Source organism: Prorops nasuta, unplaced genomic scaffold (genome assembly GCF_024137725.1).
Source record: "Prorops nasuta isolate Cenicafe-Biocafe unplaced genomic scaffold, Cenicafe_Pnas_1.2 PNAS00030, whole genome shotgun sequence".
NCBI lineage: Eukaryota > Metazoa > Arthropoda > Insecta > Hymenoptera > Bethylidae > Prorops > Prorops nasuta.
In genome coordinates, this window is record NW_027116827.1 from 425,841 (window position 1) to 443,538 (window position 17,698).

Here is a 17,698-nt window from a genome sequence, read left to right on the forward strand (position 1 = left end):
TTTAGCGGGATCCCCCCTTCCCTTCCCCTACCGTTACTCCATTCCTGTAATTAAATATCTTTCGAGCTCGCGTTTGTACACGCGAGTGATTGAATCACGGATGACGAATACAGGTTATCAAACTCGAGTCTTTCAATCGCGTGTATATCGATTGGAAGATTATATGGAAAATAGTGTAAATTGTGGAAGAATGGTGAGACAAAGTCGATGCAAAATGGAGGACGAATTTCAGTGGCAATGGCAGGTATTAAGATTTTGATTAGTGCGTCTTCGGGAGCTCGGAGTAGATTATAACCGAGTATCAGCACGAGGGCAAAAAAAAAAGAGAGAAAGAGTACTATGCTACGTTCCGAAGAGTATAAAAGTGGAGGGGATGGGCAGGATTGGAGCTGGTGGCAGGGTGGGACGTGGACTAACGTTCGCGGGGAGTTATGAATGAGTTTCGCGGTCTCGAAGCACGAGTCGATCGTCCTCCGAGCAAGGTGGAGGGGGAAAGGAGCAAAAGAGATGGTCTCGTGGATGGAAGTATTGGTAAAGGAGGGAGACTTTGACAGGCGTTTGAGGGGCAGGGGGAGGGAGCGAAGAGGATAAAGGTGGTGGTGAACGCCAAGGAGTAGGAGGAAACGGCAAACGAGAGGACTCTATCGCTCGAGCCTTTGTGGAGGGGGGAGAGAGACTACGAGGATTCACGAAAACGAGGTGCACGGGCCACGTGCTTCGTTATATACTTTTGCTAAACTATACAGCATACTGGTACCGGGGTTATAACGGTGTCCTCTCCTCTCACTCGTATATACAACAATAGCGCACTAAAAGAGCACTATAAAGCTGGAAATACCGATATACATACATATATATATGTAAAGAGAGAGAGAGAGGGTGAGAGAGAGAGCAGAATAAAATAAAATGAAAGAAAAGCTAAAAAGACAGTGGTTAATTAAGAAGAAACGGAAGAGAGCAGCAAAGAGAAGTGTAGAGAAGGGGTGGAGTGGGGGAGAAGAGAGAGAAATCCACCTTCCACTTCCATTCTGTTCCGCAGGTTCACTCCTACTATAACGACGAGCGAACAGGCTCGCCTGGCTGGCTGGCTGCTGCCAGTCCGCCCGACTGGCTTCCTCCTCTGTCTCTCTATATACCTACCTACCTACCTACCTACCTACCTTCCTACCTTTTCCCCGTCGTGGTTAACTCGGACACGGCCGGCGAGAGGTGATACACTCGACACACTCGGTCGGACGAAGACGATCGGGACTCAGTCACCTCCTGACACTCGCTAGGGTACGACCTTCCCGTACAAGCATTCATTCTCAAACGCACCAACCACGTTGTCAAGGATACATCGCGCCAAATTCAAACACGCGCACTGACCCGATCTACCTGTACAGCGAGCCACACCTCTTTATCCATTTCTCTCTCTCTCTCTCTCTCTCTCTCTCTCTCTCTCTTTCTCTCTTTCTCTTTCTATATATATACACCTCTGTATGGATTCATTTTTCGCCACTACGGCCCTGTGACCGTACCGCTCCCCCCCTTGCTACCCCCCACGAAGACCACTCTCCCCCAACTATAAGAATCAGTGCATCGCGTGTACCGGGACCAGTGCCAAACGGATTGTGATACTGTGCGGACAGTTTGCCTTGGTTTCGACAGTGCGAACCCTCAGTGATCATCGACAGTGTGACGTATCCTCCCTCCGATATTTTTTCTCTTCGCTCTTTTCCATGGTGCCCCGAGAATTCCGGTAACCGCTTACGGATTGGATACCGAGCACCGTTGATCTACGCCAAGATAGATAGAGTCTTCCGTCGAGAGCTTAGTCACTCGCCGCGTGTAGATTCGTATCTATATGCACATTGACACACATTGGTGTGTACGTACACGCGTGTACACACTGGTAAATAGCTGACTGGCCGTCGAGACTCGTGCCGGCTGACTGGACCGCGAATGATTCCAAGAGCAGCGCTACGGCCAGCGAGAGACGTTTCAGTGCTAAAGTGTGATGCGATCGCGATGATCGTCAACGAGGATACGGTGATCGGCCACGATCGGCCCACAAATATGGAGGCTATTCTTGCTCGCGATCAAAGAACTACGTCTCATCGCGTGCTAGATCGTTACTGCGATAGCACTGGGAAAGCCACGGCTTCCGTCAAGTTTGCCAATCTTGTACGCAATGCCAATACCAATGGCAGCGTCAATGTCAGAGAATCGAGTAGTGGAGGAGCCCTGGATGGAACGACAAGAACCACAAAAACGAGAACGGCCACCTTCAGGGATATAACTCATCGTGCAACGACCTATTGTCAACGTGATTCGTGCTCCGTGCCAACCTCTTACGTTGACAGAGGTCTACGGTCTAGAGGAATCGCTAGATCCGACACTGCAACCACGTGGCTCAGTAAGTCTCTCATGGATCCGGATTTCTCTCTCTCTCTCTCTCTCTCTCTCTCTCTACGTATATATATACATGTATAGGTTTCCACTCCAAAACGCCCTATCTCATCAAAATTCTTCCGCATTCTCTCTCTCTCTCTCTCTCTCTTTCTTAATTTAAACAAACAATTTCAATAGTAGGTCGAAGAACGATTACTTTTCAGTTTCTTTCTTTCTATATATCCGATTGCGCAACTTTATTACCAGCCTGCAATATCTGCTCCGTTTGATTTAATTTTGACAAAGCGTGTGTCGTCGAAACTACGCAGCGCATCCTTTTCCGATTGAGACTTCTAAGAATTGTTTTAGAATCGCCAAAATTTGCTCTACTTATACTATATTATATATTTGTGTTTCGCTGATCCGTGCATTAGAGATTTGCGAAACGAGTTATAGGTGTATCTTATTGGTATTTAAAAGTGTAGGTCCGATCACGTGCTCATATTGATGAAGTGGTTTGAAAATCAATTGTGATTTATTCGCTAATTTCATTATCATCTGTCACAAGTTTTTATTTGTCTTCTTTTGAAAATATTACTTCATAATTAATATTATTAGATAATTGGATATATCGCACAGTTGAATTCTTTTTCTTTGCTGCAACGTTGCAGCTACAGAAATTACGAGTATAGTTAAAAAATAATGGAGGAATCGATGGAACGCGTGTGAGAAACTTACTCACCCTGTGCAACAGTGAAAATTTCTATGAACGCGGTTGTTGAAGATTCCCGATGCAAGTTTTGTTCTTTCCCGTGACATTCCCTTATGCTTCACGTGTATATATGAAGGCAATAAAATAAATTCGCGTTAGTCATCCATTGCTTCGCAATGGGTCCTTCGTGTATATCGATTCCTCCTCTATCGTGACGAAGGTGATCTCGTGGAATTTCGCATTTCCTCTCTCGCGAACGACCTTAGAATTTTTCTTCGAGATCGATCGTGAAATATCCTACACCATCAGCAAACATGAACCTCGGTTATAGTTTTGACAGTTCTCGCGACGATGATCGTGTGTGTCTGACGTCAACACTCTATATTCATGCAATGACCACCTGTTGAATGCTTCTGAATGCTACAGGTGGTTCACCGCACAACCCTGTCTGGAGTTTAAAACGAATGCACGGTATCACATTTAAATGTGTAATTATAGAAACGTGTGTGTGTGTGTATATATATATACATAATACCAGATTGAAATAAAACATTTGGAATTTCCAGGAGTAAGAAGAAAATTGAGGGGGAGGGGAGTAGCACGGAATAGGTTAGGTTTAGGTTAGCTGCTGGTTTTATTTTGACAAGTTGGCAGTGAAGTTTGCCGAGGCGGATAACCTGTTGAATCGCGAGGACGAGGACGCTAGAATGGCAGAAAAGTGGCTATAATAAATCGGCGAACGCGCGTATGTACGTGGCGTGATCGCGACCTACCGCAACGCGCTCCTGTACGAGTAGCAGCGCAAACGGAAGAAAGGGGTGGCGGTGCTGCCATAATGGGGTATAATTGTCGCGAGCAATGCGAGGACAGTGCACCATTACCGCATTTTTCAGCGTCTTTCTTGCGCCCGCCTTGCCTGTGGAGATGCGCTTTGCACCGGATCCGCCGGCTTTGCGCGCCATACTTTTTTCCCGCGCAACCAGAGCTCCCAGGAATTTCGTTGGCACGTCGTCCTCCAGCATCGTGCCCGTTGAGGTAGGCCCTCGTATCACCCAGGTCTCTCTATTCAGGAAAATACACTGTTACGCGAGAGGACCACCTATTTAGGAAAATCTCCGAATCGCTCTTGTCTGCACCGATTTTTACGCCTTCCTTTGCGAAGGACCATTTCGCGCTTGGTCATTTCCATCTTGAAACATATTATCGTAGAGAGATGGAGAATAGATTTTACGCGTTCCGTCGTTTCGTCACTTTGACAGCCGATGAAAATGTTGTAGCGTATTACAGGACGATTTGCGAGGAGCTCGAATGCCAAGAATGCCGAGCCGTTGGTAAAACTGACAAATAGCCTCCCTTTCTCGGCCGATGAATTTGGTTCGTTACGCGAAGCTAATCACACGGTAATTAAATAGCGCGCGCTGCGAAAAAACTCTAGCAATTAAGACGCGAGAGAAAGTACTCGACATCCGTACAGGACAACTATAACGAGAAAAAGAAACAGTGCCGAGTACACTAAGATTATTTACGCGTATACCAATCCGAGTCCTATTGCTCGACGATAAAAATACTCTCATCATGAAAAGAGGGAGAGGTCGGTTTCCTTTGATGCAAGAAATTCTCCGGCATATATAGCGGTGTAACAAAATAAAAACGAATTTAGGGATCTTATCAATCAATTACACTCTTAGACTTCCTGTTTCTCTTTTATCGATTCATTATTTTTTCGTATTTCAGCAAATCCTTGTTAGTTCATCTTTGCTAATCTAGTTTGCATTAATCGTGTCATTGGAGCTAATGATTTGACAATACATATAGTGTGCTCCAAGAAGCTTTAACATAAGAAAATAAAAATTTACTTCGATAATTATTATAGATATCAATTTTTTGTAAGAGATCTCTATAAATACAAGTAGGAACAAGTTTCGACAAGGTCTTGTGTGAATCAAGATTCGATATCTGTAACAGTTAAGGAGAGATACAAGGATTTCAGGCTGCGTTTAAGCGGTGGATAGCAAAAAATTTATATATCAGTTTAAACTTCGTTAACGGAAAATAATTGGACGTGTTCTCGCCTCGTTGAAACAGTTAAAACTCTTAGGACAAAGCTGTTACATCGTTGTTCAGATATCCCGGAAGAGATTCCTTTCATTGGTGTAGCGCAAAGTTCACGCAAATAGATAAGAAAAAATTGTCTCGAGCTAGTCAGTGTCTTCCTTTCTTTATAATTGATCCCAACCCCCCCCCCCCCCCTGCTTTACCCCTCTCAGTATGGCAATTTTTAACGAGAAATTTCCCGTTCAACGGAATAGAATCTCGCTGTTTAATATCGGTATTTATTCCGGTGTTTGTTTCTATAACTTATGTTTCACTCTCTCGTATCTATGAGACTGTGACTTATCTCTTTTGGCATGAATTCCGATGCAATTGAACGTCCGTGTATCAGTCAGTGCCACATCGGTGTTTCAAGTGCAACGTTTCCTCTGCTAAACGTCAAGTGTATAAAACAATAGAATCTTTACGAAAGAATAGATATTACGTCATTAATTAAAAATTGATTGTAAACAATTTGAAAATGAGATTTTTATATAATCAATCGACTAATATATAACCACTGTTTATACAGCGTTGATATAGTAAAATTCCCCTAATGACACGTGTAAGGAAAGATAGTTGGTTTTGTAAAGTGCAGGATTCGAGTTTTTTGAACGTGTTTAGACTGGTCCTTTGGGGCGAGTGCTGCGTTTTGTTTCTCTCCATTCAAGGCGGCAAATTGCTCTCTCGTCACTCCAAAAGAACGCACTTAAGACCCTCTCATTAATATGCGTAAAGTGTTTGAGACGTCCCCTCAGCCTCCGCCTCATCTCTCTCTCTCACACACACACACCACATCTATCTCCCACTCTTATTCTTATCTTCACTCTCCTTCCTGCTTCCACCAGAGAGCATCGGAACCCAGGAATACCACGTTTCGTCCTCGCTGTTACAACCATACAGTTAAATTAATAATCACCAGCACCAACCCAATAACTTTACTCTCGAACCATAGTTCTATCGATCGAATTACAAAAGACAATTATACAATTATACTCAAATTATTACCGCTGTAAATCAATGAATAATTCATGGACTTCATTATGTACAGCTACAGCAAGCATGAGACTTTATCTTCTTTGCAAGGTTGATAATGGCTTAATATAACGGTTAGAGGCGATTGGCGCAGAAGGGAGAAAAAGGTAGTGCAGGGGTTGAAGGGGAGAAGAAGCGCATTCATTATTGTTACCGGCATAATGATCGCACGTTCGTTAAATAAGCGTTTGTCGTCGTTCCAAGTGGTCCCGCGGTCTCTCATCAAGCCTCGTAACTCGTGAAATAATATTGCGACGAATTCTCGGGGACTTAATTCTCCATACTCGATGGCGAAACTACCGGATGATCATAAGACGGGTTCGATCGAGATCTCCCAGTCAACGCTATCTGTGCGAGCCTCGTGCCGGAAGCTAAATCCTCAAAATTTCAGAGAGGTCCCAGGATGCCGTGTCGAATGGTTATTGAAGGAGCAACGAAAACCATTTTCGTTTTGGTGTCAGTCGTTCGGCATCGAACCACCCAATTAAATCTACATCCGCGTGGCAAATTCGTGTATGCCATACAGTGTATCGTGTTATTACTCGCATGATACTCCTCTTGCACTTTTCTTCTATGCAAATTACCAGTCGCATTAAATGCGTTGCTCGAATCTCTTCGATGAATTTTACTATTTATTTCAATGCTTATAATATATATATATAACTGATACACGGCAGGTATTAGTGTAGGATGCCTACAATGTCATCTATATGAGAGCAATGCAGTTACTGAAATTGGACTCCTCGGATAAGATAGCGAGCAAGTGGAATAAGCAACAGATGGGTGGTCCACTGATAACGTTTATATATCGCGAATATTACTTTGTCACTTTGCTTATTATTTCAGTTATTCCGACGGTAAATGTTATTTGATCCAGCGGATCGTATTATTAGTGTTCTTATAAATATTATTATATTTATGTGTGTGTGTGTGTGTGTGTGTGAAATAAAGGAAATGGTACGAAGGAGCGTTTGTAACACGAGAAATTTCTTGTTTTTCCGCAGGGTTAGGAAGTCTTTTAGTGACGCTTTTGGTGGTTTCGGTGAACAGTGCTCCAATAATGAACCCTGATAGAAGAATGAGCTCGCCTCCCAAATGGGTAAACCCTTGCGGGCTTGCCGCGGACGATTTCGAGGGAGAGCTGGACGTGGTTCAATTGAAGGACGAGCAACTTCTAAATCAAGTCGTGGTCCAAGCAAAAACTGCTCTGATGCACGCACAATTGTTTCGAGATGACTATGTAAGTACTCTTTTAAATGCCATAATAATGTGAAAAGTTAAAGTTTACCGCGTTGATCGCGCTGCGCGTTACGGGAGAGAAATCGTGAGACTTTGAGGTTTGCTCGAGTTCCGTGCTTTTGAAACTTGTCAATTGTTCGATGATTATTGACGTGACTTCGGCAGGGATCAAACGGAGTAGAGGGAGAGATCTGAGCGGAAGGCGATTATAGTGGTATTTCCGGTCGTTCAAACGTCCATCATAGTTCTATCATCACGTTCCGATCTTCGAAACTGATATCTCACTCTCTCTCTCTCTCTCCTCCCTCCTGCCCTCTTGCACGCGGTACTCTCGAACGTTTTATATACAGCTTGATGGATATAAACAAAATAAAAGGTTCCCTCGCGAGAAATTAGAATTCGAGACACGTAAAAAATGTGTGCGAATTAAACGATATTAATAACGTCGTTACAGTATGTCAGTCGGGAGTGTGGAAATTTGGTACTCGAGTCACGAATGGAACGGCCATTATGGGTGCATTTGGGGGGTTGATGAATATTTCACTCGGCTCGTATATATATATATATATATAATATAACCTCCTTATAATGATATTGGCCCTGTCTGTATCTTCGTCGAGACCCAAAGTCCCATTGTACGTGTCTTATGGTTGCATTGGTGTACACCGGAAGAACGATCGACGAGCGTTATCCATCCCTACCAATGAAACGCCACACGAACACGCGCGCATTTCTTAATCATGGTGTATCTAATATTGCATTCTTATATATGATTATATCCAACTCTTTTTCTCTCCGTCTAATAGACCATAATTAATTTAATATCGGGATCGATAAATGGTAACTGGTTTTTCTTTCTTCTCTTCGAAATAGTGTTTTACAAAAGTTTGATATATTCATAATTGTTGTATTACGAAAATAAGCATGAGCGGTGGTCCCTATCGTATTTAAGCAGAAATGATGTACCTGTCATCTTGACAGGCTATCATCATTGTTGGAAATGCTGAGAAATTTTGGTCGAATGCTTTTGATCGAGCATCTCTCGTATGAATTCCTCGCGGCGAAAAGACAGAGGCGTCTTCGAGCCCGGCGCGACCTGCCGTGGTGGATCCTTCTTTTCGAAAGGATCTTCCCAACTGATCGTACCTTATTATCTCTGACCAAGGACAATAAATCACGCTTCGGGTCCGCCACTGCGCTTCAAGGTTTCTCTCTCAAAATCCTCTCCCCGAAGCAACACGTGAGAACCAAATCACCGGAATGAGAAGCTACAATTTCCTTCGATGTTTCATTACTCTATTCTCTCTCTCTCTCTCTTAATATGTATACCTTGCTCCATTTAGTTTCAACTAATTTTTCAATTAGAAAACGCGATGATAGCCTCTTTTCCTCCCTCTTTCTCTGATCTCTTTTCGTGTTCCAAAATTGCTAATTCATCAATCAAGACACACGTGTTATTATAGAATTGAATCATAATCTCTATATAGTCGTGGTCATTGCATCACTTGGTCGAGATACGCGATACCCGTGTTTTCTAAGTCAGCGCATAATGCGATATGGGCCAACTATAGTCCTGCGACCGTTTCTCGCAATGTATGGCTATGCTCACTCGCTAGTCTCACTCCCGTATAGGAGAACACTTGGACGTCGAGTAAGCAAAGACCGCGATTTGCGAATGATGAGAATGCTTGGTCGAGTTCTTTCACCACGTGTTCATGGTCCTCTCTCTCTCTCTCTCGCACACACACACAGATGCATGCATAATTACGTGGACACAGTAGAGTAGCTACCGAGCTTTCTCAGGCTCCAACGCAGGCAGGTGCGTTATGTGCCTGATACCACGACTAATGGCGACATACTGTCTGGTGGTCCAGTGACGTCATCATCCAAGTTTTGTTACCGTTCCTGACTTGATACATTCGGCCGCAGTGAAGAGAAAGAATAGATTAGCCATAGGATACCAAGAGAGACAAAAAGTTCTTTGATTCTGTGATAATTTGCATCTTGCAAGGAGCAATACAGTTTAACTCTCATTGACAAAATTATACTCCATTCTTTTCATTTTCATGATTCTTTCCAAACCTAAAAATTCGTTGTGATAAATAACGCAAGGAGTTATAGTGATAAAGATGTAGGATTTTTTGTTATACGTATAGCGGGCATAGGTACGTGCAGGAATCGGATAAAACTATCGGAAGCGCAGGATTCCAATAAATCAGAATCGGAAGCTGCCTCCTTCGGGCGCGTAGGCACCCACGCCACACCGGAACACATTCTGCATACTAAACCGGAGACCGGATATACTACGCGCCACAGCATATATATACTATATATATACGTGATATGTGCTTGTATATATACATGTATACACTCTTCACCGTGTATACCATGCTACAGCGCGTATCCGCTGCGCTTTTTTATTATCCTCTATCGAATCGTAAAATCCTGGCTATGCCACACGAAGCTCCGACATATTTTCTTTCCGAATCGAAAGTAAAAACTGCACGCATGAAAATTGCACGTGAAAATTAATTAATGCGCAAAATTTGCGAGGTGTCCGAGGAATTATTTACGACGAAGTTTCTTTTTTTATCAAGCTCACGTGGCATTATTGCGTTGGTCAGGTACATACTATCTGTTTACGCTTAGTTTCTCATATTTTGCAAGCTTGGTAAGCTTAGCTTGGGAATTTATCGATACACGAAAGGGTATACCGAAATTTTTATAACTTCGTAATAAGCGGTGAAGCGGTCTCGGCCTTAATAGAAGAAAGGCTAATTGATTTTGACGGGTCCTCGACACTGCCAAGAAGAGGGGAGGGAGGAGAGACTATACCTACTTCCTGCCAGTTTTCTGCCGGGTTTTACGATTATTCCGTGCCCTGGTGTGGCCGACGAGACTTTTACGATGCACAAAAGACCCGCGCAACGATTTGTCCGCCGGCCAGTGGTTTTTAACGACAATTTCTTCCTTTATTCCCTCTTGTGCTCTCTCTCTCTCTCTCTCTCTCTCACTCCTTTACCCTTTCTTACTTTTTTACATCTCCGCCCCAACATCCTCAATCCTTCAAGAACTTTCATTTTTTGTCCGTGAATCGCGAAAAGCACTCTGAGAAAATCGACAGTGGTGCAAACTAGAATTCGTGTTCGCGATTGCATGCGAGTCCTCTAGGAATTGAATTAATTCGAGACTGGGTCAGCTAGTTGTATGACACGACGACAAAAACGAAGATGTCATAGGACAATTTAGCTCTTGTCGGCTTGATATTTTCAAGCAGAACGGAAGGGAAGAACCTTATATGTATTCATTAATGGTCGGCTGACGCAAAAGCATCGTAAAAGTGCGTTTAATTACCTTGTATCTCTCGACCATCCACTAATCTCAATAATGAATCAAACGAACGTCTATAGCTGGCATACAAAGTAACTGTTTATTATATATAGAAAAGACGAGTCTCTCTATCCTCTTCGACAATTTTCGTAACGATTTGGGCGTGGTACGGATAATATCTTATAAGAGACCACTTTTGGATAGCCTTTTGGTGGCACCTTTTGGCAAGGATTCGAAGATTTCATGTTCAGCATTTCAATCTCTCTCTCTCTCTCTCTCTCTCTCTCTTATTTTATATAAATATTTATTTTTTAGAATTCGTCAATACCATTTTCACGATTTACAATATATTTGGTTGCATGGAAAAAAAATATACTGCAATATTTTACCATTTCTGAACCCTGATAAGCTCTTATGAATCGTTCTGTGGGTCAGCTGGTTCAAGCGCAGGGTCGAAGACACAAAAAATAATACAGCAATTTCTACCAAACAATCTTCGCCAAATGATTACTCGTAAAATTTCCCTCAAATCGCCAATATCCGCCATGAAACTCGATTCCTTCCTAGTGAAAACTCGTTGATTACCCTTTCGACTTTGTATAGAATGATTAATTTCATTGGACGGTGTAAAACGGTGATTTGAGCTCCTTGAGTTCTAGTTTCACAAGCTTGTAACATTTGGAAACCAACGAATACTATTTTGGAACATGAGTTCGTTGGAGGTCAAATGGTTTATCCTTATAAATGGAGCAAAAGCTTTATATATATATAGATTACAGTATTATAATTGACAAATATTTGTTTTTATCAAAGCAACGAAGAAGCTAAGAAGCGACTTCTCTGAACTTCCTTTCAAAGGAGGATCCCGCAGTTGTTATGTAAATATCTCTTTCTCTCTTTTCCATCTCCCTTTCGTTAAGGGAGAAATGATTCATAATGACTTGCCGGATGTAAGCGATGCCTCGATGAAACAATTAGCCCGTCTGACCCGGTGCCCGATTTCCAAGTAGTTTCTGGGTAAGGATCGAGCCGATGTTTTGCCAACTCGATGGCTTCACGGTATTCCCAAAAAGTCACTCCTGACTCGATCGCTTCATGCAAGAACGCTATAGATGTGCTTAGTCATTAGGCTAGTCGGATCGCGATAAGCTATATCACTCGACCAATCTCCTCAAGACTCGTTTTGTTCGTTGGCCAAAAAGCACACGAAACAATAATTTCACTCTCGAATCTATTGACCAGTCCGTTCGTTGTAATCGGCGATTAAACACGTATTTTACAGTATTTTACAGAAATCCACTCAAACATTTGCAACGGTCAATAACACACTTGTCAGCGAATCGAGCATCCACGGTTGCTTCCACTCGAGTTTCCCGTATAACACACTTGTATTTTCACGTGTGTGGAATGCGTTTGCATGCTACAGACCTTCATGAAAATATTGACGAAGCGAGACAACACGATTGTTTTTGACGAACATTAACCGACCAAGGTCGCACGGATTCCGATAGTATACGATATTTTTCATAAACAAATCTCAGAATCCTTAATTGCTCGACTCGCATCGTAGAAAGGCTGAAGGCGACTTATCGCGTTAATGATAAAGAAAAAAAAAACAAAAGAAAAAAGCAAGGAGAATATTATATTTTTTTTTAACAGGAGATTCGTCTTATTTCTTTATAGATCAGGCGGACCTTCAACACCGACTTCTCCGACCTGCACTCGACGTGGAAGGACAATCATTATGATTGGCTACCTGGGCCCGAACAAATACCGAAAAAGCTGGGTGAACAACTCGATCAAGAGTTTCTCGATAGGCTGGAGGTACGTATGGTTAGTAATCGACGACTTATCATTATTTCATCATTGAAATCCTCCGACGATCCTCGCATGCTGCATCGTAACGATCCTAGGAATCTCAATGGTAGATATCCAAGGCTGATCTTCCCGAATGTTTCTTTGCAGCTGGACACGACTCTGCTGGACGCGTACGAGTACATGCAACGATACGCGGTTGGCCTTGAGCAGATAGTCTGGGACCAAGAGGATCATCAGCTCGAGTTTCGCAAACATTTCAAGGACACCGAATTCAAACTCCGAACGGTAAGTCAGAGTTTGGGTTACCGTTCGAGACCTGCCTTTTTAATCGTTGCTCCACCCGACCCTCGTGCTTTTTGGCTTTTTGGCTCCGGGGCAGTTGGCCAGATCGTGCCGAGCACTCCGAGCAAAAAACCAACCGCTGCGCGACTTTCACAATGGCACAGGCTAACCGAGCCCAATTAGCTCCGACTAATACAGACTCGCTCCTATTGCCGCAAGTGCCGCGATAAAAAAAGAAAAAGAAAAGAAAAAACTGCTCTGCCAGTTTTACGATTGTTTTACGTAAAGGCTAATAGTCACCAAAGCGCAGGATTCTTATACATGTATAGGTGAAAAATGGTGATTTTATCGAGCGTTTCACGACTGTCGCGACTGCGATTACCCGCGATTTTCCCTACTTTTTCGTTTCCGCTATTATTTTGCAAAGGAAATTCTGTCCCACTGCAATCTCCAGCGGGAATAACGAGAGAAAGATGATGGGGACGGGTGTAAATACTGTAATACCTCCACAATGCTTGAATGGAGTGAATAACATAATTGTTTTTGTGCGCAGGTGCTTTGCGAGCTGCAGGTGGCACTGGTCGAGCGTGGAGTTCCTCTACGGCCCGATGTGACACGGGAGGCGATGACAGCCGAGTACAGGAATATGTCAAACTCGGAGACTTATAGGAATTTGAGGGATTGGCTCATCTTTCGTGATTACATGAACGGTCTCGAGTACGTGGTGCAAGTTTTCGAGCACCTGGGCAAGAGCTTCGAATCCTGAAGCTGGCAAAGCGGAAGTCGAATGAGGGCGACCAGGCGACGACTCGCTCATCTCAGAAGACTCAAACTGCCCCGTCTGGAAGCTTCGCTATTCTCAACTGCCGAAGTTCTATCATAGTTCCCTATTATATAACACTGGTTGCTGCAGATATACAATAGTCAATCGGATACATCCTCGTTTGACGTTCATAACCATCGGGATTTCCTGTATAATCTTCTAACCCAAAGGGAGAGAGAGAGAGAGAGAGAGAGAGAGAGGGAGAGAGAGGCACGCAACCATATTTTCACCCTCTTTCTCTTTAAACATTTCCACATATCTCTCTCTCTCTCTCTCTCTCTCTCTCTCTCTCTCTCTTTCTCTGCAAACAACGTGACAAGAATGATTTCACATACGTACTTTGGCTAGGAGCGAAGGATATATTCTGGATCGAGCCGAGTTTGGCTTCCGCCGCCGCTACATTGACACCATAAACCGTGTGCAATGATCGAGTGAGTAAAAGAGAGAGAGAGAGAGAGAGAGAGAGTTAACGGAGATTAGCCGCTCTTAAAACAAGCAAGAAGATTAACGCCTGGCATGACGCACTCTACGGGGGATCATTAACATGGTCGGGCCAACGTTGTGCCAGCTAACCTTGGCAAAACTCGTCAAAGTAGTCAAGAGCACAATAGTTCGGACAGCGGCTGTTATCCGGTCGACGATGTACATTGTACGCGCACACGCGTGCACAAACGTACAAATACACACGCACCAATGGAAGTATTTATATATACATTTACACACACGTTCTCTCATCTTGGAAGGGGAAAAATGGCCAGTCGAGGATCACGCTGAAAACTTCTCAAAAGTGCACTCACCTTTCGACACGTCCCATCGTTAACGTATCCAAAAACTTGGATAGAGTTTTACGATATTCTTCGTCTTGGAAATACACGATACTCACCTGGATATATTTACCAAGCTGAGGGAGGCTGAAAATCATGGATGGAACATGACGGGGGTTCAAAATGAAGAGTATCAATCTTATCGTAATCGACGAACACCCGCGCTGTGCCTCGATCGATTGCGAATAAGATCCCGTAGATCCCTTGACTTTGCGTACTCGTTCATTATTGAATCGCTGTGAATGTCCTGCCTGGATTTCCAAAAGCACGCGACATTCGATCATCGTTGATACAGACGCAGAGTCCTCGTGTGTAAAAGTGAGTGTAAATGTGAGAAGGGGAAAGAAGAAATTTGCATACATGTGTTGGGGAAAGAGAAGCTTGTGCGTCGTACTGATATTATTGTTAGTTAACTATAGTTGATAATATGCGATATTCGCGTTTACCTGGACGAAAAAGCAGCTAATGGACAAGAAATTGCTTACGGCACGCAATCGTAAGGAATTTACGATAACATCGTTTATAAGTCGGAAAGAATCTCGCGACGTACTCCCCTTTTATATCCTGTCTCATAATTTATTGACTAACTGTAATATTGTATTCGTATTTATTCAGATTATTTATTTTATTTTTGTAAAGATTTTACACATCGGATTAATTATGTATTTAAAGTGTCTACTGGAGCTTAAAACTATCTATAATAGGTCAGGAGAAGTAGGGCATGTGCGTGGGATAGAAAGAGGGAGGGAAATATATTATATTATAGAGTTTATTAGAAGAGAAAGAGAGTGAGAGAGGGACGTAATATGTGTGCCTGTGTGTATATGTGAGTGTATGCGTGTCCTAGAGTGAAAGAAAGAGAGAAACGTATATACCGTCGCATCTGTCGTTTTTCCTTCCATCAAATGCCGCGCCGCTGCTGCATCTTTTTGACGTACCTCACTATAGGGTATGAAAAACTCTTTCTAAAATAAAAGCAATCTAGGAGAGATTCCTTCGTTCCATGCTGCTTTTATTTCGCGTTAGGCTCATCGCGATTATTTATGCGGTTTTCACATTTAAATTTATATTTTTTATCGTGACAGTTGCACTGAAAAATTATCCCAGTAATTCACAAAGAAGATAAAATCCTTTCGTGCCACTGTCCATAGTTTACAATGATATTTTATCGATTTAGAAAAATTTAGTTTTCTTACAACGATTATGCAAAACATTTTTTATGCAATTTTCCAGCTCTTTTTAATAACAGATGTGTTAACCATCTGATATTCGTTTTAATAATTTACGAATATACCTTTCTTTTTATCGATATCAATGTTTTGGTTCTCGTTTTAATGATATATCCGGAACGACTGCGAGCACAAAGAAACGTATACCCTGAATGGCTCGAAACCGTTGTTTTAATCGTGCTTTAACCGGTTTTAGAATACTTTTATCGTACGTCGAACTTTTTTATATTATAACTTTCTTTTGTTTTTATTGTCACTACCGTAAAACCCAGAGCCATTGGATGGGCATCTACGTTTCTTTGAGCTCTAATCGAGTTTCGCTGAAAAGCGGTCAGGAGGAAAATGGTTTACTTGGTACACCCAACGGCATTCTTTTGGAAAAGTTTGCCGTTGAGTGAGAAAGAGACCGTGCGCGCGGATTTTTTTATGCATGGAGTTTCGTGCAATCACACTTAATATTTGCGAATTAGCAGCGGCCCTAAAGCTTATCGTTATATAGATCGTAAAGTGAAAAAGTGGAGTGCGTGCTACGTTTTCGAGCGATTAACGCAGCAAGTCACTGAATGATTTTTCATCTTTACACGCACATGCACGTGGAAATAAGATGGAAAAAAAAAACACGCGTCATCCATTGTCGTATCGTCGTGTCTGTGATATTCATAGTATAATATCTGCCTTCATGAAATCATTATTATTGAATCGAGCCTTCTCTTCTTTTTTAAGGAAAGAGAGAGTAACCGACTCGCGCGTTTCAGTATCGATTCTCGATCTCAAACTGCATTTCATTTTTAGCCTTCGTATTATCTGTTTTTAGTATTTTTTTTTCATTTTTTTTATACAAATCTTTTTTATACCATACGATTTTTCACGATCAAACCGACTTTAAGCGTTACTTTTAGACTCTTTTTTAAGTAGTAAAGACTGTTTACGCCCAATACTCTAAATATTTAAACAAAAAAAAAACAAAACTGTATTTGCAAAATAGTTTTTAATATCCTATCGTAGATCGTATGCTAAGAGATTTTTGTGTTTGTTTGGCGAATTGTATGCAATTTAAATCTGTAGTCTTGCAAAGAGCAAATAGTTTTATCGTTAAAATGCAGCAGCGTCGCTCTTTTTAAGTGTCTACGAGCGTTATGTTCCTTCCTATTGGTCGCCGTTTGTAACAGATTTTACATGATTTTTTTTTTTTACTTATTTTTTAAAAATATACGTCTTCGTACGAAATCTGTACACACGCGTTGTAAGGCGACCTCTCTATCCCTTCAAAATTTTATATCGCTATAAAACACGAGGAACGTGCCAGGCATTCATTAATAATTCATCACTTTGTTTGGTGAAACTGTTTTTTGCGCAGTGAAAAAAAGAAAGGAGAATGTATTTACCCTGGCAAATTTTACAAATTATCAGTGAAATTATTATTGCTAAGTATGACAATAAATTGGCAAATTGAGCTTTCTATTAGGCCGGGCACAATCGGTCTGCGCACCTATTTATCACGAGAAACGATATAAATGTGTAAATTTAATATCGATCGCTTCTTATATATTGTATATAAAACAAATTCGATGATATAAATCCTGCGAATATAGTTATACATGTGGATATGTAAAACGAACACTGGCTATTCCCTAAGAATAGTCGATCTATTGTATCATATTAAACCAAAGATCGTTCACATTTTATTTCTCGTCTTTTCCTTCTGTTTTATTACCCTTAATTCCTAACCTAAGCTGATTTAATTGAGTGTCGACTAGTCATTTTTTATCATCATAATACAGGTAGCGAGGAGCTTAATTATATATGACAAGGAGAAAGCCTGTTGAGCTCCGTCTCAAATGGATTAATATTAAGAGAGAGAGAGAGAGAGAGAGAGAGAGAGAGACAGAGAGAGAGAGAGAGAACGTGAGGAAAAAGAGAAGAAAAGGAAATATATAAAAGA

The 17,698-nt window shown here is 42.0% G+C and overlaps 1 protein-coding gene across 1 annotated transcript; it reads left to right on the top strand.

Moving 5' to 3' along the window:
• Positions 1-1,300: 1,300 nt before the first annotated feature.
• LOC136782721 (uncharacterized) lies at positions 1,301-17,441 on the top strand. The gene is made up of 5 exons (XM_066742342.1): positions 1,301-2,398; positions 7,216-7,451; positions 12,464-12,604; positions 12,746-12,883; positions 13,434-17,441. Exons 1-5 carry the CDS (start codon positions 1,945-1,947, stop codon positions 13,644-13,646), a joined length of 1,182 nt encoding a protein of 393 aa, XP_066598439.1. The 5' UTR covers positions 1,301-1,944; the 3' UTR covers positions 13,647-17,441.
• Positions 17,442-17,698: the final 257 nt, after the last annotated feature.